The 22,274-nt window shown below is 36.3% G+C and overlaps 2 protein-coding genes across 3 annotated transcripts in view; both read left to right on the forward strand.

The window, feature by feature from the left end:
- The first annotated feature begins 5,089 nt into the window (after positions 1 to 5,089).
- On the forward strand, positions 5,090 to 10,869 carry LOC107711811 (NIPA-like protein 3). Its single transcript, XM_016516862.1, has 11 exons — positions 5,090 to 5,306; positions 5,709 to 5,777; positions 6,455 to 6,626; positions 7,063 to 7,122; positions 7,370 to 7,515; positions 7,716 to 7,812; positions 8,027 to 8,162; positions 8,269 to 8,357; positions 8,464 to 8,527; positions 9,458 to 9,552; positions 9,637 to 10,869. The coding sequence occupies exons 1-11, from the start codon at positions 5,235 to 5,237 to the stop codon at positions 9,816 to 9,818; spliced, it is 1,182 nt and encodes a 393-aa protein (XP_016372348.1). The 5' UTR covers positions 5,090 to 5,234; the 3' UTR covers positions 9,819 to 10,869.
- Positions 10,870 to 11,275: 406 nt separating this feature from the next.
- Positions 11,276 to 22,274, forward strand: part of LOC107711822 (calcipressin-3-like) — a 25,357-nt gene continuing 14,358 nt past the window's right edge. The window contains exons 1-2 of one of the 2 annotated variants that reach the window (XM_016516868.1): positions 11,276 to 11,833; positions 13,418 to 13,619. In XM_016516868.1, coding sequence (XP_016372354.1) covers positions 13,422 to 13,619 — 198 coding nt within the window. In that variant the 5' untranslated portion in view covers positions 11,276 to 11,833; positions 13,418 to 13,421. Of the gene's footprint in view, positions 11,834 to 13,417; positions 13,620 to 21,391; positions 21,644 to 22,274 lie in introns of those variants that run through there. The other variant, XM_016516876.1, reaches the window with a different exon arrangement.

A 22,274-nucleotide genomic window follows, 5' to 3' on the forward strand; every position in this document is an offset into this window, starting at 1 on the left:
CTGGCAACACTGCATCGCCGGCACTTAAACTGAAAGCAATCAAAAAAGCCCATGGACAGGTTTTTGCTGACAGGATACGACATTCGGTAAGGGAAACGCAAAAATGATCATGATATTATCTGTCATAAACGTTATCAACGCTGTCAAAAACAGTAGCATTTAACACTAGTAGGCTACACACAGATCTGTAGAACAAGTAGGTTACAGAATGAAATGAAATACGCAAAAACTAGCCATGAAGAAGTCTATGCTATGTCATTCAGTATAGGCCTAGTTAAATTTTCACAAATCATGCTATAGCTAAACTTTCATAAGAGCACTAGACAAAGTTATTGTAGTTATGTATTGTTGCAATAAACAACTGATAAAATTATCCACCCTTAAATATAGTAAAGTAGCCTATTAACAAATTTTGATGCAATAAATAGGGTATGATTTAAAAATAATCATCCCTCCAAAACAGAGGAAACATCTTTCACAAACATCTACATGTCTGTCTCCTTTAAAGTGTTTATAGCGTATATAATGAGTTGTATTTGTAGGTTATTATAACACAATTCTTTAACACCAACCCGGACCTCACTAATTTTCAAAGTATGGGTACGGCCATGTGCTCACTGTATTCTGTGCTTTTGCATCCTGTTTGAAGCTTTAAAGTTGTAGTCTCTATTAATTGTAATTTCATGGAAAGAAATGACCTGCACAGTCTTCAGAATATCTCCTTCTGAGTCCATCGTGTTTGGAACAACATGAGGGTGAGTAAATGATGACAGAATTTCCATTTTTTTGGGGTGAACTAGAGTTTATGTTCCTGATAATTGTGTCAAATAAACCTGTTGTTTTTAAATCATGATGCAAATTTGATGTGCAGATATTGCTTAATTAAAATCATCATTACTACAGGTCTTCACTACTAAAGCACTTTAAAACAGATGGCTGCAGTCACATACTGCAAGCTAATTCTGTATTATTTAGAGAGCTTTTGACTTACTCATATGTAAAGCATGCTTTCATTTCTGAGGTGTGATCTGAATGTGCTTCATATAATCTATAAAACATACAACAGAAAAATGTTGTGGTTATAAGGAATGTTTTAAAGAATTATTTTTCAGAGAATATACACTTGCAGCATGAGGCAAAACCACACTTGAAGAGGTGTGAGCCATTGCTACAGCATATATTTGACTGGTTTATTTAAAATATACAGTATATGTTTTTAAATAAATGTTTTTATTCTTACAGAAAAACATTTTTGAGTGGAGGTTTGAGTGGCTTTTGTCAAGTTTAGTTGTCTAGTCTAGCCTAGTTTATACTATAATCTTGCCATTGTATACTACAAATATAAGATAAATTACTTGTGATGCTCCTCATTTGTAAATTGCTTTGTTTAAAAGTTTCTGCTAAATGACTAAATATAAAGACAATAAACAAAAGATGATTAATAAACAAATGAGCATAAATGAAGGTCAAAATAACTGAAGAGTAGTTGCACATCAGGCAGTGCGTATATTTCAACAATAATTATAAAGGCTTAAGCCAAAAATTACAGTAGTGACATGTCTATTGGTAGAATAATAGAGTTTCAGGAACTGAAAATACAGATCATTTACGGGTATTTCCCAAATACATCAAAAGGTAAAGAGGAATTGTACTTTAAACAATCGTCCTGGGAGTCATTTTACATTTTAGTCTAATTTTATTCCCCTACATTTCAGTGTGTTTTGCCGATTTAGAGACTGTTTTGAGGGGTGATTTCCTGCGGGACAGATTTTTTGACAGTGACAAGCATAAGCAATTTTCTGTACAAAAAAACTACTGCACATGAAAAATTCAAAACTCAGCTGCAATGTCTTCATTTCAATTGTTAAACCCTTGAAAACATATAAGGAAAAGCTTCTCTGATATTTTTTTTTGTCTAGGAAAGTTGAAATTGAAGGAAGCTTTATTAAAGATTTTAATCTAAAACTTTACAGTAAATTACACCATTCTATCATGAGTGCTGTTCCCCTCCTGAGGACAGGCCTTAAGGGAAAGAATGTTCCTTTTTTTCTGGGTGTCAGTGCATGGGTGTATTTCACCACGGAGATAGACGCATTACTAAACATTCATAATTAGTGTTACAAACATCACGGCAGGGAAGCTTGATGCTCTGCAACCGTCCGATGCATCTACAGGCTACAGTGCCATCACTCCAATGTTTTGTAAAATTCTTGTGCTTATTATAAAACTTTTGATACTCAGATCTTGCCTCAAGTCAAATCATCATTCCAGATATATTCCATGGAACTAGGAGAAGAAATCTGATGCCTTGCTGCTTGTCAAAAATGTTTTCTGTTCCTATTTTTTTTACAGGTTGTTTTTCTTGCTAAATAATTTTAAAAGTTCTTCGGGGGTTTTTTTGTTGTTGTTGTTGTTGTTTTGCAAAATGTTTTTATTGTTGATTATTGTTAGGTAAAATGTCTTCATGTTTATTTCCAATCCATTTGATATCCAGACTAATCGATTAAATGTTTCTGGATATTTTGCACACTGATCAGGAGTTAAAAATAATCCTGGTACTTATACTGGATGATCTAAAGGTTTGCTTTCCACAGGCCTTCCACACCCAGTGACATCTGAACATGCGTGCAGTGATGACACATTTCTAATAACATCAGTAACTATTACGACATGGGTGTACCTCTTCTCTACAAAAAACCAAATGACTATAGATTCTATTATCCTTCACGAAATGGTGAAAGGTCACAGTTTTGTTTCATGTCACACCATAACCCATTTACATTTACTCATTGCCTGCCAGTGGTGGCCGAAGTACACAAATCAAGTACTTGAGTAAAAGTACAGATACGTATAATAAAATATTACTCCAGTAAAAGTAAAAGTACTCCTTTTTCAATTTTACTCGAGTGAAGGTACAAAAGTACTAAATTTTTTATGTACTTAAGTAAAAAGTACTGATAGCCTGCAGTGTTTTATCAATCACTGGCAGGTGAAAAAAAAAGTTGGAATCGCCTAGAGGAATTAGTGGACCCTAAAACAACAGGAATGGTTTGTGCGTCATTTCAGCTGTGCCAAGATATAATTGATGAATGTCATAATAATTGTTCTCAGCCCGTTAGAGCCTCATAGCTCTGGGATATGACAATGGAAAATTGCAAAATATCACTGTTGGAACATTGTATAACTCAAGGTGAAGTCACAACTGCTTTCAGGCAGAATCTTGTGGTCTCGTGGTCTTGGTCTCATATAAATATCTTGTTGTGGGTATGTGGGTCATTATTTACTAAATAATTTCCAACAAACTACAGATGATAATTATCTCAAGCACAGATTGGCACAATATCCTCACCATTTCACAAGACCTCTATGGCTTTGAACTACTTGGCTTCTGTACTATAAAATCAGCATTTCAGTTCATTGGAATATAAAGCCTGGTTTCATGGAATGAGAGGTCTTGGTCTGGATCCTGTGGGTCTGGTATAAGGATCTAACTAAGCATTCCAAACTGGTTCCCCAAAGGTGAAACTTTATTCAAAATTATATATCGATGATCCACTCTTTTCTATGGTGGTTATGGCCCAGATGTGGTATTAGTTTGGTTTGGGTGTAGGCCTTGAAAATGTCTGATCTTAACTCCAACTGTGCTTTCTAGAGATAACAACTCTCACATAAAGCTGTGTACCCAAAAATGTGAGTTGTATGCCAAGTTGTGTGGTACAGTCAAACCATGACCAGGATTTGAAAAAAACTTAAGAAGGTGCACTGGTGCCACCTGCTGTCCAAAACGTATTGCAAAGTGTAGAATTATATATATATTATATATATATATATATTACTTTCATGAAAACTAGCCCACTTTCCAGGCTGAAAATAGTACGCATTATATTATAAAGGTCATGTGTTGTTTCCAAAATTAAGGGGAGAATCACTGTAGCACTGTTTTTTCATGCACCTGTCAGTTTTGAGATTTTGGGCTTTTGGGCTTTTCATAAAGTGTTTTTTCAGACTAGTGGAGAGCACTTTATCTATTTGTGTCAATAGATTTCAATTACAGTACATATTTTTAAAGGCCATTTTCTCAAAATGAGTTTTTTCTCCACTCTTAGAAGAAAACCTTAAAAGGTTCTATCAGGCGCTTCATATATGGAACCTCTAAAAGGTTCCATAGGGTTCTAGAAAAAGAAAAAAGAACCCTTTATGACAAGCAATATATAACACAGCAATTCATAGGCCTCTAATATGTCAAAAAAAAAATAAACAAGAATTTTGAAACTGACTTGATCCAGTGTTCAGATTTTTGTACTAGAAATGTATGCAAATTAGCGCATATTTCATTAAACAATGCCTCATTTGCATATTTAAACATAAAATTTTAGAAAACTTGTAATACAAAAAGTGTGTGCAATTATCAATGTAATCAATCAACTGGGTAAGTAAGGTGATAATTAGTAATTAATTTTTTTACCCTATTCACCTGCAGTGTCTCGCCTTAAATAGATCAAATTTACCTTGTATTAAGTAACAGCGTGTTTTTTTCCCCACAAAGTATTAGTTTGCCAGATAGTATAGTATTAAAATATTATTTTTACTTCCAATTATCAAAGCAGCTTTACAGCCTTCATACTGTCACCATCAAAATAAAACTCGTCAAAGCAGTCAAAAATTTTATTGTGGATGCACTTGTTCTCCATCATTCACAGCGTCCATAAAAACGCCATTATCCCCCCTGAGGATTGTTTTTTGTTTGTTTGTTTTTTTCTTCTTTTTTTTTGAGTAGAATGCGTGCCTCATCACGTCCCTCAAATTCGACGTCACACAGAACCTGTGTACAATAATTGGAGGAAAGTTATATAATTGGATTATGGATTTCCTTCTTGAAAGAACAATACAGGTTAGGGTAGGAGTAGAGTATTCTGAGACATACACAATAGACAATGGAACTCCTCAAGTGTATGTATGTATATATAGAAATATGTATATATTAGTTGCTTATTAGTGCTCCACACTCCAGTCCAGTTGGTGGCGGTAAATGCACCAGAAGTTGGTTTGCCATCCGCCATAAAACGTTATTAGAAGAAGAAGAAGAACCTGTGTACAACCCGGAAGTAACAGCGTTTCGAAAATGGCGATCCACGTAAACCGCGGCCAAAACAGAGGAAAGCAGAGCTGACTTTCGTCCAAGTCCCGACTGGACTGAGCTGTGAGACGGGCTCGGTGATGCGTGTATAACGGAGATGTCATCTGATTTAAGGATGAACGGCGTGAGGATGGCACGAGAGGAGGGTGTGACGGCAGACTCTTACACCGTGAGTTTATGACGTGATGTTTTCAAATAAAATTCAAACTATAAATCCAAAACGAAACTCTTTTTTTACGTGTTTACAAAAGCGGATCTTGAAATAGCGAATGTGTTTTACAAAACTGTCTGTTTTAGAGCAAGACAACCATTAAATTCCCTGTAATTCAATTGAGTTCCTGTTATATACGGATACACACACACACACACACACACACACACACATATCCTAGAAGGTTTTCAGTTAACGTTACAGTAAACATCTATACATTTTAACAGGACTTCCCCGATGGTTTACGGGATAATTACGTGTCCTGTGTTTTGTTTTTATACACACTAACGTAAATGTTGTAAACAATTATCCTGTCTATGGGTGACATTTCAAAGTCTTATCTTTGTGATTTATACACAGGAAAACCTCATTGGAACATTGTTAGCTATCTTTGGAAACCTGTTGGTCAGCATCTCAGTCAGCATTCAGGTAAGTGTATATTTGCAGCCTACATTTATAATTGCATTGTGATTCAGGGTCAGGGTGTGTTCAGGTTACACCCTGTCAGGTGAAAGTCGGCCACTTTTATTTACTTCTCAGCATCTTGTTTTATAACCCAGCTGTTGTTTGTTACCGTACCCTGTAATTCAATTTAGTTCCTGTTATATACGGATACACACACACACATATCCTAGAAGGTTTTCAGTTAACGTTACAATAAACATCTATACATTTTAACAGGACTTCCCCGATAGTTTACGGGATAATTACGTGTCCTGTGTTTTGTTTTTATACACACTAACGTAAATGTTGTAAACAATTATCCTGTCTATGGGTGACATTTCAAAGTCTTATCTTTGTGATTTATACACAGGAAAACCTCATTGGAACATTGTTAGCTATCTTTGGAAACCTGTTGGTCAGCATCTCAGTCAGCATTCAGGTAAGTGTATATTTGCAGCCTACATTTATAATTGCATTGTGATTCAGGGTCAGGGTGTGTTCAGGTTACACCCTGTCAGGTGAAAGTCGGCCACTTTTATTTACTTCTCAGCATCTTGTTTTATAACCCAGCTGTTGTTTGTTACCGTATCTAAGGGAGTGGGTTTAATAAGAAGGTGTAAAAGACAAACACATGTCATCATGACTGATGTTTTCTCTTGCAGAAACAAAGTCACGTGGCATTGGCGGGAAATAAAGACCCAAGGCAATACTACTACACTAAGACCTGGTGGTCTGGCCTAATGCTGATGGTTCTGGGGGAGGGCGCCCTGTTTGTGTCTTATGCATTTGCACCGCTCTCTCTCATAGCGCCACTTAATGCCGTGTCTGTCATATGTAGGTGTTCATCATCTGTAGTTCTGTTATGTTGCATTCACTTCCATATTTTACACAGTTTTTTCTGTTTCACTTATTTGATATTATCAAAACATGTTAATTTTATTTTATATGTAATACAGCTCTGAAGGAGTATTATTTTAGTATCATGATACTATTACAGTTTTTATTAATATTTTTAATTAGTTTTTTTTTACATTGTCAGTTTAATTTTAGTCAGAATTTTAGTTGTGTATTTTTGACATTTTTATTTAATTTTTTTCTTTAAATATGTCTGTGTAGTTTTTTTTTTTTTTTTCAGTTTTAGTTTTATTATATCACGTTACATTAAATGAAAGTGAGAAATGTTTCTTTAGCAACTACCTGAAATAAGATTTTTGTAAAATTTTCTTTTATTTCAAGTAACAACCAATGGTTTGTATTTTGGTCTTCACAGCAAGCTCCATCTTGGGTTTCCTGTTTTTGCGGGAAAAGTGGAAGGCACAGGAATTCTTGAGTGAGTTCTGCTCATCTTTCTGAGCACATATAAAGGAATAAAAGAAATCATACTGATTGCTTTCAGTTGCATAACTCGCTACATTAATGCTGGCTTTGAGGTGCCAGCTCTATTTTCTCAGCTATTTATTCAAAAGATTGAGGCCATGAGTTGCTAAGCAACAAGTAACCACTTGTTAATATATTGTATTAGTAATACAATAAATTAAATGCAGAGCACTATAACATCCCTATGCTTGTCTTTGTAGAGCGCTACATCTTGACTTTCCTGGGCTGTGCCTTGACGGCAGGCGGTACTTACCTCTTTGTGACGTTTGGACCGAACTCTCACGAGAAACTGAATGCGGAGAACATTGTAAAACATGTTATCGGTTGGCCCTTCCTCTTATACTTGGTAATACACACCCTCATGTTTTAGAAAGTTGTTGTGTGATTACAAATGGCAAATATCAAACCATAATTATTTTACAAAGGATATCGTTTTGATTTACAGTGCACATTATTTTTGATTGGTAGAAATGGAATTTGTTTTGATGACTAATAACTTGCTGAAGGCATTTTATTTGAACAGTTAATTTGGATTGTTTTTTCCAGCTTCTAGGGATCATCACATTCTGTCTGGTGCTGTATTTCTATAAACAGCAGAATGCCAACTACCTCGTCCTGATTCTGCTGCTGGTGGCACTACTTGGTAGGACAATAACACAACGTTGGTTGTTTGTAAAGACCATTGTGTGTATGAAACATTACTCAAAGTGCTCCACAAGCAGTACTTGTTTTGCAAAGTAGTTATTTTGACAAGGAAGTAATGCACAGATAAACAAGTCATTGTCTATTTTGCCCTTATAAGTGTACCAGAGACCAAAATAATGGAGTTGACCGTTCCCTTGACCTTTGCCCTTTAGGTTCAGTGACTGTAATCACAGTGAAGGCAGTTTCAGGGATGATTGTGCTTAGCATCTTGGGTCCTTTACAGCTGTCCTATCCCATTTTCTATGTCATGTTCGTCTGCATGGTGGCAACTATCGTCTTTCAAGCATCGTAAGTTCTGTTGTTTGTTGTGTTGCTATTCTGTTGTAGGACAGTGAGCTTGAAGTGAAATACTGTATTAATACTGTTTTAATCTGACTTGACTTTTTTTTATTAGATTTCTAGCACAAGCATCTCACCTGTATGATTCCTCTCTCATCGCCTGTGTGAATTACATTTTCTGCACAACATTTGCAATTGTGGCAGGTAGAACTCAGAAATTTCTTTCTCTATCTCTGTCTTAAATAAGACGACAGGGTTGTCTTCATTTTGTGTTAGCAGTCTCATTCTCATTCTGTTTCTTTTAAAACAGGGGCCATATTTTATCAGGAATTTAACCACGAAGACGTTCTGCACATATGCATGTTTCTTTTGGGGTAGGTTTTATGATGCATTCTAGGTACATATACTATCATTCAACAGTTTGAGGGAGGTGAGATAAAAAAAAAAAAATTGTGTTGTTGAAAAGTCCATGTTCGCCAAGCCTACATTAATTTGATCAAAAATACAGTAAAACCATAATATCGTAAAATATTTTAAAGGGGTCATGTGATGTTGCTAAAAAGAACATTATTTTGTAACGAAACACACAGCATCTTCACAACATGGTGGCGGTGGTGGCAGCAACAATAAAGTTACGTCTTCTTTCTTTGCGTAAACATTTGGGCGGCATTATGCAAATCTTCTCACATCATGACGTAGACATGTGGGGGCGTGTTTAAACAAGGCATTTTAGGAGAGCGTGGACCAGTCTTAACTTTTATAAAGAATATCTCTTTGGGTTTGAGACTTTAGTCTTTGCAACTTTAGAGATCTTATTTATTCACGAAGAGCTTGTAACACTCCAAAGAGAAAGGAAAACTTGAAATCGCATCATATGACCCCTTTAATATATTTTAAAATGTTATTTATTCCTGTGATGGGAAAGTTGAAAGATTAAAAAATCCTTCCAGAATAAAAAAAAAAACTGAATTTAATAATTTGTACAAAGGCTTATTTCATATTATTTCTACGAAACCATGAAAAAAAGTAACTACGAACTATGAAAAAAAAAAAGTTTATATCCATTGACAGACTAAATTTTACATTCAGTTCATCAAGGTGGAAAATGCTCACTATACTACTACTAAGTGACTACTATGTAGTACTATGTGATATTCTGTAACATCCGTGTGAGGAAGAGAATTATTTAGCCATGAAATTCCACACAAGTTTGTTTTCTTAGCGGTAGCAGTGACTAACAGACTAGCAGTGAGACCCTTGGAATCTAAGATTTGTTAACATGTGTCTTTATAATGTTCCTGCAGATGTGCTATATGCTTTTTTGGAGTGTTCCTGATCACCAAAAGCAAGAGGAAGGTCAAAGCCTTTGAGCCATATGTCACCATGGACATGGCAAAAGGTATGACTTGTGATTTCTGTCATCAAGCCAAACAAATAATCATCCTATTAGATTAAACACTTTTTCTGTTTTCTGTCAACACAGGCATTCCAACCATTCACAACAAGGGCTGGGCTGTGCAGCCCGATTATAATGGCTCTTTTTCTTACGGAGCACTGGAGAACAACGATAGTGTGGCTCCTGTGCCGCTTCCGGTGGACCAAGAGCTGTCCGTCTCTCCCAGCCCTGTTAGCCCATGCCAACCATCAGAGCTGAAAAAAGACTGAGGGGAAATGTCTGAAGTGCGATTAAGACTGATTTTACTTGAGGAATGCTACTGTGTGTTTAAGCATTACTGATTTGCTTATTGACAGCACTCACAAAGCACAGTTCCAGAATATTGGACCATTCTAGAACTTTTATATTTCTCTCGTCTGATCCTGAGCCAGGAAACCAAGCTATAAGCCTTTCTCTATGCTAGAATGCAAATAAGGACTTTCATTGGTGGCGTTGATTTTAACCTGAGATACTGGCATGTTATCTTTGTGTGATACTCATATCTGTAATCATGCCTTAAATGTGCTGACTTACATTTTGATCACTCCCGGTCTCCTATCAAAGTTAAAAAGCTAATATTACTAACTTGAGAATCTAAATATACCTCAGAAGATGTTTTGGATTCTGCTACTGCTTTGTACCAGAGATACTACAGCCAGTCCAGCTTTATCAACCAAAGGCCAATGACTAATATAGATTGCACAATTCTCAGCTAGTTATATACAAATATATATTTGGTACTGGCTCAAATTACTGTATTCTCAAGCTCATGAACACTGTCCTCTCGTTTTCCATTTTGAAGTCTTCAGGCCTGAATATCTGCTGTGCCTATTATTTATTCCCTGTGCTTGTCTGAAGCGTACCAAATAGGCTTTCTGTAGAAATCTGCATGTTTGTTGGTATTACAAATCAAGAACACTACTTTTGGTTGAAATGTACATATGCTTTCTGTAAAACTTTAAGAAACACTGGCTGATATTTTATCATAAATACCATTGCTTTGACTAATGTGGTAAAATATGTTGTTGTTTTGGTGTCTTTTAACACAAGTAATCATTTATGCTGTTTTTTTTAATTATACCATTGACAGACACCATTGTTGAAAGATGAGGGGAAACTTGACTGTCTAAGCCACATCACAACACTGAGTTATGTTTAAGTGCAATTACTACTGTGTTGAGAGTTGATTTTAAGAAATTTGATAAAAAATTATTTTATTTTTTTTACTTAATGTTTATGCTATTATAACCATTCCACAGGGACAATAATAATGCCTTTAATCAAAATAAATAATGAAAAAAGACCACGCTTCAGTCAGCGTGCCGTGTTGATAGTTAGCATGGTCCAAATCCTGTTAAACCAATAATACATGCCTTATAATAACTGCTTGTTCTTTGATCTGTACTTAACATTGGAGTATACATGAAGTTTATAGCTGACCAATACATTAAAGCCTTGAATCTCAGTCATATTGCTGTGGACTGCTGTGTAATCGAATATTTAACTGGAAGACTAATGTTAGTATCTCGAGGACTTACGTAAATTTGAATACTATCTTTGTGTAATTTAAGAATATTGTTTTTTTTTTCCTCACTAATAATCGTTCTCTGTGTAGCCTAACGTTACCATGTGTCAAGGACCATATTATTAAGGAAACATATATGTACAGTAGACTCGGGAGTCTGCTTGTGCAAGTCAAGATAACAACAGGCGGTCAAATTAATTATCAGTGGTTTCGACGGCCGGTGAAAACGTATCCGTACTGAGCACAAATGTAATGACCACTGTGACAGTCATTTTTATCTTATATTGATATACTGCTATATGAAGGATAGCAGTTGCATCGAATAAAATGTTTCACTTACTTGTTTTTAATTACAAACGTTCAAAATGAGTTAATTCATGTGGTAAAAATGAATATGTCAAAGATAATCCATAATGCATTCTGATGTGATACACCAAACAGGGCAGGTTGAGTCCTCTGTCGTACGTCATCAATCCCTGCTGTCAATCTTCCGCGAACTCGAATCCCATTGGCTGATTATGAGATAAACGTAAATGTCATTGGTCATTCCTCACTGTCACTTGTCGTTTTGATTGCATACGACGAATTTACTGTTTAAATGAAAAGACGTATTTCTAATTGAGATTAACAATATTCCATTGTTGTATTCAAGTGTATGTGCCGCGGATCTTAAAGTGGATGGCCTCTTGCCCGGTCATCGATTTCGGGCAAAGATTACTGGTAAGTGATCTATAAAACTTACATTATCATGCTATATATTTGACTCTGATGGACTAGTTTTGAAATTTATGTCAAATAAAAGTGCAGAATTAATAGACTAGCATAGATGTTTACTACAATTATGTTGTCAATGCCATCTTGATAGTTTAAGCATGCTAATCGGTTTGTTATGAAATGTAGAACAGCAGCGATGTTTTTTTTTCTTCCAGAAAATCTATGAATTATGTGTATATTAATCATTTTTGTCTCTATGAATATGCAATACGCACCACACATGTGTGCATCCTGTCCAGGTTACCGAACACACTTTCTATTTTAGACGCGCTTATAATAAGATTACGCCCATAATATACACAATGTAGTCGTGTAACGGCCACTAGATGGCGCTATAGCACACAACAACTGAAATCTGAAAGTTCCAATATAATAGTATCCAGCTTATACCTACTTGGGCACGTACACTTGTTAAAGATATTGTGTATTAAGTCACCTCTAATGTCGTTCCCAAACATTATGACTTTCTGTGTCAAACACAAAATGAGGCAAGATGTTCACGCTGCTAGTTTTATAAATGAAAGTGGATAATGACCAGATGTCAAACAACATAAAAGTACATTAACAGTAGTACATGGGTCAAAGACGTAAAGGGGTTTTCAAGCATTAAAACGATGAAAGTTTGACACAGCTTTGACTTTTTTACGTACATTAGAATGTGTCCAGTTTAATTTCTTCTTCTTCTTCTTCTTCTTCTTCTTCTTCTTCTTCTTCTCTGAGCAAATAAATAAATAAATAATAATGACTATCATACATTTTTACCATGATTTACCGAAGACACCCCCTAAATGTCATTCAGTGTACATATACCAAAAAATCTTATCAGGCATATGTAGAACAAGAATCATTAGATGGCATTAAAAAGACTGTATTTAAGGATCACAGTGCAGCCCCCGAAAACGAATTAACTGTCATTTTTAATCTTTACCTATCTTTGCCACTATCCTTGAAAACACTAGGTTTTACCCATTTGTCAGCCAGAAGTTTTTAATCATTTAAAATATATTTCTTTTTTGAGCCTTTCTTTTGTGGGTCTTTGACCCACATATGACTTGTGTGCTTAAAGGTAAAAGACATAGAACAGACTTTTCCACTATCAACAAGTGAATGATACTGTAATATTTTTAATTAGATTATATATTATTTGTTATTATTCTCCTATGGCTTCTTTTAAAATACATTGTTTAAAAAAAAAACAATAATATAGTCATATTTTTGTATATATTTAATTTATTGCCACATTGTCATATTGTTATTAATAGTCACCTTCCTGTCAGATTATTAGTTAGATCTTTAATAAACGCTGCAAGTGTATTGCAGAAACCGGCTCACTCACAGATTACAGTTTCATGTCATGAACAATAGCACACATGGAATACTTTTATGGTGTTTTTATGGCATTTTCTCTTTTGTAAGTGTTTTACCTATACCAAAAAGCAAACTAGTTTGTTTTCAAAGTATATCCTTGATTGCCTCAAGATTTCGACTGGATTGTGTCATTTGTTCTAATGCTGTCTTCTGGTGGGACAGTGGAATGATGCGTGAGGTTTGGAAATTGTGGAGCAACAGCTCAGAGGGTCACAGCAGCGATCCCGAAGAGGAGGATGAAGAAGAGATGGCGTTCGGAGAGATTAAGGAAGACTCCGAGGAGATGATGGACTTGAGTGATCTACCTACAGCTCTGTTTGCCTGCAGCGTGCATGAGGCCGTGTTCGAGGAGGACAGGCAGAGGGTGAGAACAAATTTTTACAAATCTTTTTGTTCCCATTTGCATAGTAAAAAAAAATTCAGCTCACAGAGAAGCACTCGCATCTGTTTATACAATAGTTCACCCCAAAATAAAAATTATGTTACCAAAAGTGTTTTTTGTCCATACGTTGAAAGTCATTGTTGTTTTGGACCTCACTAACATTGTATGGACAAAAACAGTTCTTCAAAATATATTCTCCACAGAAGAAAAGTCATACAGGTTTGGAAAGAAGTTAATTTTTGCGTGAATTCCTTTAAGGGTCTATCTGAGCTTGAGATGAGGCATTGTGGGATAAAAGGCTTTCTCTCCCACACAACACAATCAGTTCCGCAGGCTTTGAGTGCTTGCTAGGTGTCTTGGTCTTTTTCAGCAAACTCTAGTTTTCCAAATCGGGCATGTTCAAAGCTAATGGAGGTCTTGTGAGCAGTACATTTTAACCTACATTCAGAAGCCAGCACTTTAAGGCCCCGAGGACAACATCTGACGTTCACACTGCGTTGCCTTAGCATTCATGGAATATTTTTGCTGCCTGTTGAAGCTGTAACCTCTTACCTGAGGGGTGGCAGGGGCTGAGAAGAGCTTTTACTTCCCCTATGGTAGAGGAGATAAGCAGAGAAGTGATTTCTCAGCGGCGAGAGAGAGAGAGAAAAACAGAGCCACTCAGGTCACTGGCTGAAAATAGAGCATACCTGCTTCCTTCTGAAAACCTCTTGTGCTTCTCTGAAAATATTAAACCTGAATACTTAATTGTTGTGTTGGGAACAAACACACTCAGCAGTAGAACTAAAACCTGCTTCCTTATTTTCAGCTTAGTCTCTCCTTGTTTTTGTCTTGATCTTTTAGGCATCATATCATGAATTTGTATTCTTTTTTTCCCCTGAGGTCCATTTATAATATTTGTCAAGGTTTTTATTTTTCAGTATAATTTGTTAGCCCCATCTTTAAATTAACTGCTTCTTTATAAAGCATTATGTTGTGACACAAGGCAATTTGTTCTGAAATGTGCTGTACAAAATGTGAAGGTCAGACTGAAATGATCGGGGACCTGTTTTCTGACATAGAGGAGGATTTGGTTGACATCTCCACATTTTTATCTACAGACATAATTATATTTTTCCTCCCTACATCTCCTTGCATACATATCTTGCATGCCCAGCCATAATTTTGTGCGGCGATAGTTAATTATTTCAGGGTTCTGAGACCAGAAATCCAAGAATTTAGGAACAAGTTGTTTTTGCTTAGATTACTGTTTAAAGATTACTGTTTCTTTTTCTTTTTTCAAATTAGTCTCTTATGCTCACCAAGGCTGAATTTATTTGACCAAAAATACAGTAAAAACACTAATATTGTGAAATATTATTACAATTTGAAATAACTGTTTTCTATTTGAATATATTTTTTAAATCTAATTTATTCCTGTGATGGCAAAGCTGAATTTAAAGCAGCAAATACAGTCTTCAGTGTCACATGATCCTTCAGAAGTCATTCTAATGTCCCGATTTACTGCTCAAGAAACATTACTTATAATAAGTGTGTTCAATAGAACAGCATTTATTTGGAATAGAAATCTTTTGTAACTGTGACAAGTGGGGTGGGCCAGTGACGCGAGTGATACAGCTCTCGGCCCCGCTCCACTCGTCACAGTAACATTCTAAATGTCTTTACTGTCACTTATTTTTTCATAATCTTGCCCTCCACTGAAGCTTGTGACTAGCTCTTGTTCACATCTAGACTTCGAAAATGTAAATATAAAAGTCTTTACTGTATTTTTTTTTTATTAAATTATTAATTTCTTACTTAATCTCTTTATGACCCCGGACTTTTAAATGGTAGTATAAATAAAACCTAAAAATAACCATTAGCAAATATTCTGTATAGGTTCCTATTAGGTTGTCACACAAACCTCCCTACAACATTCTTGAATGTTAGTACAGATTACTAATATAGAACCTAAAGAGAGTGTTTCTAGAATGTTGGGGGGGGAGAACCATTTACTAACATGTTTTCCAGGTAGGTTTAATAATTCATTTAGTGTATTATTCATTTGTTTGTTCATATGTTTTCATATAAAAAAAAAATCTTTTTTTCAGGAAAATTAAATTTTTTATGACATAATTACTTTGTACGTTCAGCTGGCCAGTAATACTGCTACACTCATATGCATTCATGACCTGTTAATGAGAACAACCGAGGCTTAGACAACATTGACGGGTGTTTGCTATCAATACTAGTAAAAGCTTTGCTTATATCTTTGTTATTGCGTGAGTGCTTTATGACTATGAATGTTTGTGCGTTTTGTGTATTTGTGCATTTGAATAGTATATTTGGGTCATTATCCTGAGGGTAAAAAAGATGGATAAAACAGTGAGGGCTAGAGGTTACCCATAATGCCTTTCACTCTGTGACCCTGTGTACTGCCCTGTAGATTGTGTGTGTCTTGTACTAATGAGTGCAGTTATCCAGAGCAGCCATGAACATATATTGCTGTGAATGTGAGTGACAGTGAAATGATATTTTGGCAATCACTTTGTACCATTTATCTAGAGACGGCTATTTGAAATCACACTTTTCTCTTGTCAAAACACCTCACAGATGAAGTGAATGTATTGTACACATCCCTGAGGACTAAATAGGGCTCTGTCTCTCTCTCTCTCTGTTTGAAAAACACAGAAATGCTCTTTACTTTCAGCTCTTGAGATACACTGAATGTGATTTGTGTCTTTGGGTGAAGCTGTGAGCATCTCTGTGGGCAAACAGCTGGCCTTTATTTCTGCTTCAGAAACTAGAGCTTTCACAGACGCCCTGACACAAATACACATTCTTTCATTTGGTTGCGTCTGGCAGCCTGATGTTGTCGTTTCATTAAGACTGTTGACCTGCTTTGGTGGCACATGCCTCAACTCGACTCGCGACCCCTCCTCCCCTCTCTGTTCACTGAGCTGTATCAGGGTCAAAATCCTGCCTGCCTGCCTCAGCACTGAGACTCTTCAAATGGGAGTCAAAACAGTGGATCTGAGCCATGTATCCTTAGATTAGAGTCTATAAATAGTCCCTTTATAAACTCACCCAAGAGATCAGGTTGTTGAGAATGATGGATTAGATAGATAAATGCATGATACATAAAGGATAATTTACATTCAGCAGTCATACAAAATCACCCTGGTGTTTGTGATTATCTTATGATCACCAGGGCTGCATTTAATATATTTTAAAGTTTCATTTATTCTTGTGATGGCAAAGTTAAATTTTAAGCAGTCATTACTCCAGTCATCTGTGTCACATGAATCTTCAGAAATCATTCTAATATGCTGATTTGCTGCTCAGGAAACATTTCTTATTATTATCAATGTTGAAAACAGTTGTGCTGCTTAATATTTTTGTGGAAACCACAATACATTTGTTTCAGGATTCTTTCTCTAAGTTACAGCTAACACTAAAACAACATTTGGCCCAGTGTTTGTTCCATGTTGCATGTTGTCTTATTCCTTTTTTTTTTATCATGTTAATAGTTTTGCTTATTGTTGGGCCATAGCACTTCACTTTGATTTTAACATAATTTTTGTTAATTTTGTACAATAAACGGTTTTGCTGCTGTGTTTGGTTACCACAATGTAAAATCTGGGTCCTGAAGCAAAACCACCTCCTTAAATGACACATCCACACATTATTTATAATGCGTCATAATAAGGTCATAAATAGATATACTGCATTGCTCATTTCAGTGCTGTGGTGAGCAGTCCATGGACCTGCTGCTGACCTCTGGAATATTATTACAATTTGAAATAACTGTTTTCTATTTGAATATATTTTTTAAATCTAATTTATTCCTGTGATGGCAAAGCTGAATTTAAAGCAGCAAATACAGTCTTCAGTGTCACATGATCCTTCAGAAGTCATTCTAATGTCCCGATTTACTGCTCAAGAAACATTACTTATAATAAGTGTGTTCAATAGAACAGCATTTATTTGGAATAGAAATCTTTTGTAACTGTGACAAGTGGGGTGGGCCAGTGACGCGAGTGATACAGCTCTCGGCCCCGCTCCACTCGTCACAGTAACATTCTAAATGTCTTTACTGTCACTTATTTTTTCATAATCTTGCCCTCCACTGAAGCTTGTGACTAGCTCTTGTTCACATCTAGACTTCGAAAATGTAAATATAAAAGTCTTTACTGTATTTTTTTTTTATTAAATTATTAATTTCTTACTTAATCTCTTTATGACCCCGGACTTTTAAATGGTAGTATAAATAAAACCTAAAAATAACCATTAGCAAATATTCTGTATAGGTTCCTATTAGGTTGTCACACAAACCTCCCTACAACATTCTTGAATGTTAGTACAGATTACTAATATAGAACCTAAAGAGAGTGTTTCTAGAATGTTGGGGGGGGAGAACCATTTACTAACATGTTTTCCAGGTAGGTTTAATAATTCATTTAGTGTATTATTCATTTGTTTGTTCATATGTTTTCATATAAAAAAAAAATCTTTTTTTCAGGAAAATTAAATTTTTTATGACATAATTACTTTGTACGTTCAGCTGGCCAGTAATACTGCTACACTCATATGCATTCATGACCTGTTAATGAGAACAACCGAGGCTTAGACAACATTGACGGGTGTTTGCTATCAATACTAGTAAAAGCTTTGCTTATATCTTTGTTATTGCGTGAGTGCTTTATGACTATGAATGTTTGTGCGTTTTGTGTATTTGTGCATTTGAATAGTATATTTGGGTCATTATCCTGAGGGTAAAAAAGATGGATAAAACAGTGAGGGCTAGAGGTTACCCATAATGCCTTTCACTCTGTGACCCTGTGTACTGCCCTGTAGATTGTGTGTGTCTTGTACTAATGAGTGCAGTTATCCAGAGCAGCCATGAACATATATTGCTGTGAATGTGAGTGACAGTGAAATGATATTTTGGCAATCACTTTGTACCATTTATCTAGAGACGGCTATTTGAAATCACACTTTTCTCTTGTCAAAACACCTCACAGATGAAGTGAATGTATTGTACACATCCCTGAGGACTAAATAGGGCTCTGTCTCTCTCTCTCTCTGTTTGAAAAACACAGAAATGCTCTTTACTTTCAGCTCTTGAGATACACTGAATGTGATTTGTGTCTTTGGGTGAAGCTGTGAGCATCTCTGTGGGCAAACAGCTGGCCTTTATTTCTGCTTCAGAAACTAGAGCTTTCACAGACGCCCTGACACAAATACACATTCTTTCATTTGGTTGCGTCTGGCAGCCTGATGTTGTCGTTTCATTAAGACTGTTGACCTGCTTTGGTGGCACATGCCTCAACTCGACTCGCGACCCCTCCTCCCCTCTCTGTTCACTGAGCTGTATCAGGGTCAAAATCCTGCCTGCCTGCCTCAGCACTGAGACTCTTCAAATGGGAGTCAAAACAGTGGATCTGAGCCATGTATCCTTAGATTAGAGTCTATAAATAGTCCCTTTATAAACTCACCCAAGAGATCAGGTTGTTGAGAATGATGGATTAGATAGATAAATGCATGATACATAAAGGATAATTTACATTCAGCAGTCATACAAAATCACCCTGGTGTTTGTGATTATCTTATGATCACCAGGGCTGCATTTAATATATTTTAAAGTTTCATTTATTCTTGTGATGGCAAAGTTAAATTTTAAGCAGTCATTACTCCAGTCATCTGTGTCACATGAATCTTCAGAAATCATTCTAATATGCTGATTTGCTGCTCAGGAAACATTTCTTATTATTATCAATGTTGAAAACAGTTGTGCTGCTTAATATTTTTGTGGAAACCACAATACATTTGTTTCAGGATTCTTTCTCTAAGTTACAGCTAACACTAAAACAACATTTGGCCCAGTGTTTGTTCCATGTTGCATGTTGTCTTATTCCTTTTTTTTTATCATGTTAATAGTTTTGCTTATTGTTGGGCCATAGCACTTCACTTTGATTTTAACATAATTTTTGTTAATTTTGTACAATAAACGGTTTTGCTGCTGTGTTTGGTTACCACAATGTAAAATCTGGGTCCTGAAGCAAAACCACCTCCTTAAATGACACATCCACACATTATTTATAATGCGTCATAATAAGGTCATAAATAGATATACTGCATTGCTCATTTCAGTGCTGTGGTGAGCAGTCCATGGACCTGCTGCTGACCTCTGGATGAAAAAGAATTTGTGAAGAGGATAATGAAAATATAATGCTGTTATTATTCAGGACAGGATGTGGCTCATTTACATGGGGACATTTTGGTGTTGTGTATAAACAAGTTCCAGAGGGAAAAACATAGAAACTGCAACATACATAAAACACTACAAAGTAATTATGTCATAAAAAACATAGAAACTGCAATAGATCGAATCCAGTGATTGCTAGAAATACACAATACCATACCTCTGCAGTGCATTGGAAATACTGTAAACCAGGGCTGTCCAAACTCGGTCCTGGAGGGCCGGTGTCCTGCAGAGTTTAGCTCCAACTTGCCTCAACACACCTGACTGGAAGTTTCTATGCCTAGTAAGAGCTTGATTAGCTGGTTCAGGTGTGTTTAATTAGGGTTGGAGCTAAACTCTGCAGGACACCGGCCCTCCAGGACCGAGTTTGAACAGCCCTGCTGTAAACTGATCTGTTTTGTATCCTTTTTTCCTTTTTACCTTTATTTTCTACATGCCTTTTAAAAATTATTTTTCTTTTCAGTTATCTTTGTTCACTCTATTTCAGCCTGTCATATTTCCTGACTTGTGGCTTTCTTTTAAACCCATCTCTTCTGCATCCCATATCTGCTGCATCACCTTCTACTCCTCTAGTGCCTGCACTCTCCTGCACCTGAACTCTCTCTCTCTCTCTCTCTCTCTCTCTCTCATCTCTCTCTGAATCTCTCTCTATCATTCTTCTCTTGGTGATATAAATAGCTTGCCCTAGTTTGTGATAGCTGCAGTGGTGCCAGGGGCTGGTACGGCAACACATGAGCGAGGTAGACTGGCAGTCTTTACACATGAACATTTGTAAGTCATGATGGTGCAGTGTTTCTGCAATGCTGTGTGTGTCTGTGTGTTTTGAGACTGACCCTGCTAAGCATAGTCTCTTGCACAGATTGGCATCTAGAATCTTCCTTCACTGTGCTTAAGAGAGTTTCATCATGTTTTGTTTGAAATACAAGTGTGGGAGTGCTTTATTTTGATTGGTGTGATTGAATAATAACAATGGTTGAATTAGTGTTTTGTGTCTGAATGCAATTTATGGTGCACTAATTTAAAGGGACACTGTAAGAAAAAGTCAATGAAAAAGGGAACCCTTTACTGGTAATTTTCTGCCAGGACATTAGGTTTATGGATATTTCCTTTAAAACACAGCACAGTGCAATGTGTTGCATTGCATGTTTTCCACTGGAAACAGCTTACTGTAAAAGAAAAACGTATATTTCATTAACTGAAATAATGACAAAATACAAAATTACTAAATTCTGATTTTTATGTTTAATTCACAGTCAATCACAAATAGCTTTTTCACAAAAACGAAATAGGGAGGCAAACACTATATAGAAGGTGCGCATTTTTATAGCCTCCAATTAAAAAAGTAAATATAAATTGCTCAGTTATGACACTACTTAAGTTTCAATGCATTTTCGCGTGCACATCAGAATAGAGAATCAAACGAAGAAGGCGGTGACGTCAATGTGGTTGGCTGAGCGCTCTGATTGGTCAGTACGGTGCCTTCACGCGCTCACAGAGCAGCATCTCAGTCAGAGACAGCCGGGGAGTTTGTCAGTCACCTCTCCAACACACCAAAGACTTTCAGTCTCAGACAGACGCACAGATACAAAAGGAAGGCGAGAGAGAAAGAAAAGAAGAATAGGGAATAAAAGACCACATTTCTTTGTTTATCTGTTTACAAGCTGCAAAAGAGGGAATGCCATCGATAAACATGAAATTGGAGATGTTGACGCTCATCGCCTGCGATGTAGACACGGCGGTGTTTACGTCCGACAAAATGCAGGTACTCCAAGTTTATCTATAAAGAAATTAATACAGAAGAAAATAATAGATGCACGCTGTTTATGAACGGTCTGTGTCTGTGCGCGAGAAGCGCTTTCACTGCATGCGCGCGGTCTGTGTGACGTTGCACGCAGCCAGTTCATTGTTTCTCATCGCTGGAGTTTTTATCAATGAATCCGCAGTTCACATTAACATTCTGCTGCATGCGCACCGATGGCGTCAATGCTCTGAACGACCTCGATGCGGAGCAGCTCCAGACGGGCTGCGCCACCCCTTTGTATGGACACTTTAAGTTACATGCTTAAAGGGATAGTTCAAACCATAATTGACAATTCTGTAATAATTTACTCACCTTCATTTTGTTCCAAACCCTGTATGACTTTCTTTTGTCTTCTGTGAAGCAGAATGAGAGCTGATTCACTTTCATTGTATGCCCAAAAACTCAGTCCATGACATTATTCTTAACATCTCCCTTTTCATATTTTTTTTTTTTTTTTTTTGGTGGGGGAACTATACCCTTAAAATGCTTTGCATATGGCTGAATATGGAGAGTAAATAATGAAATTAAGTGCTAATTTATGTGTTTTTGAGTAAAGGGAAACATCTATTAATGTTTAATGTTCAGTTTGACA

The sequence above is a fragment of the Sinocyclocheilus rhinocerous genome, unplaced genomic scaffold, assembly GCF_001515625.1.
Source record: "Sinocyclocheilus rhinocerous isolate Xijiao unplaced genomic scaffold, SAMN03320098_v1.1 scaffold2117, whole genome shotgun sequence".
NCBI classification, from domain to species: Eukaryota; Metazoa; Chordata; class Actinopteri; order Cypriniformes; family Cyprinidae; genus Sinocyclocheilus; species Sinocyclocheilus rhinocerous.

Coding starts and splice junctions, on each gene's coding strand:
- LOC107711811 (XM_016516862.1), top strand. CDS start 5,235: ATGTCATCTGATTTAAGGATGAACGGCGTGAGGATGGCACGAGAGGAG. Junction 8,528..9,457: donor ATATGCATGTTTCTTTTGGG/GTAGGTTTTATG, acceptor ATGTTCCTGCAG/ATGTGCTATATGCTTTTTTG. Junction 9,553..9,636: donor CACCATGGACATGGCAAAAG/GTATGACTTGTG, acceptor CTGTCAACACAG/GCATTCCAACCATTCACAAC.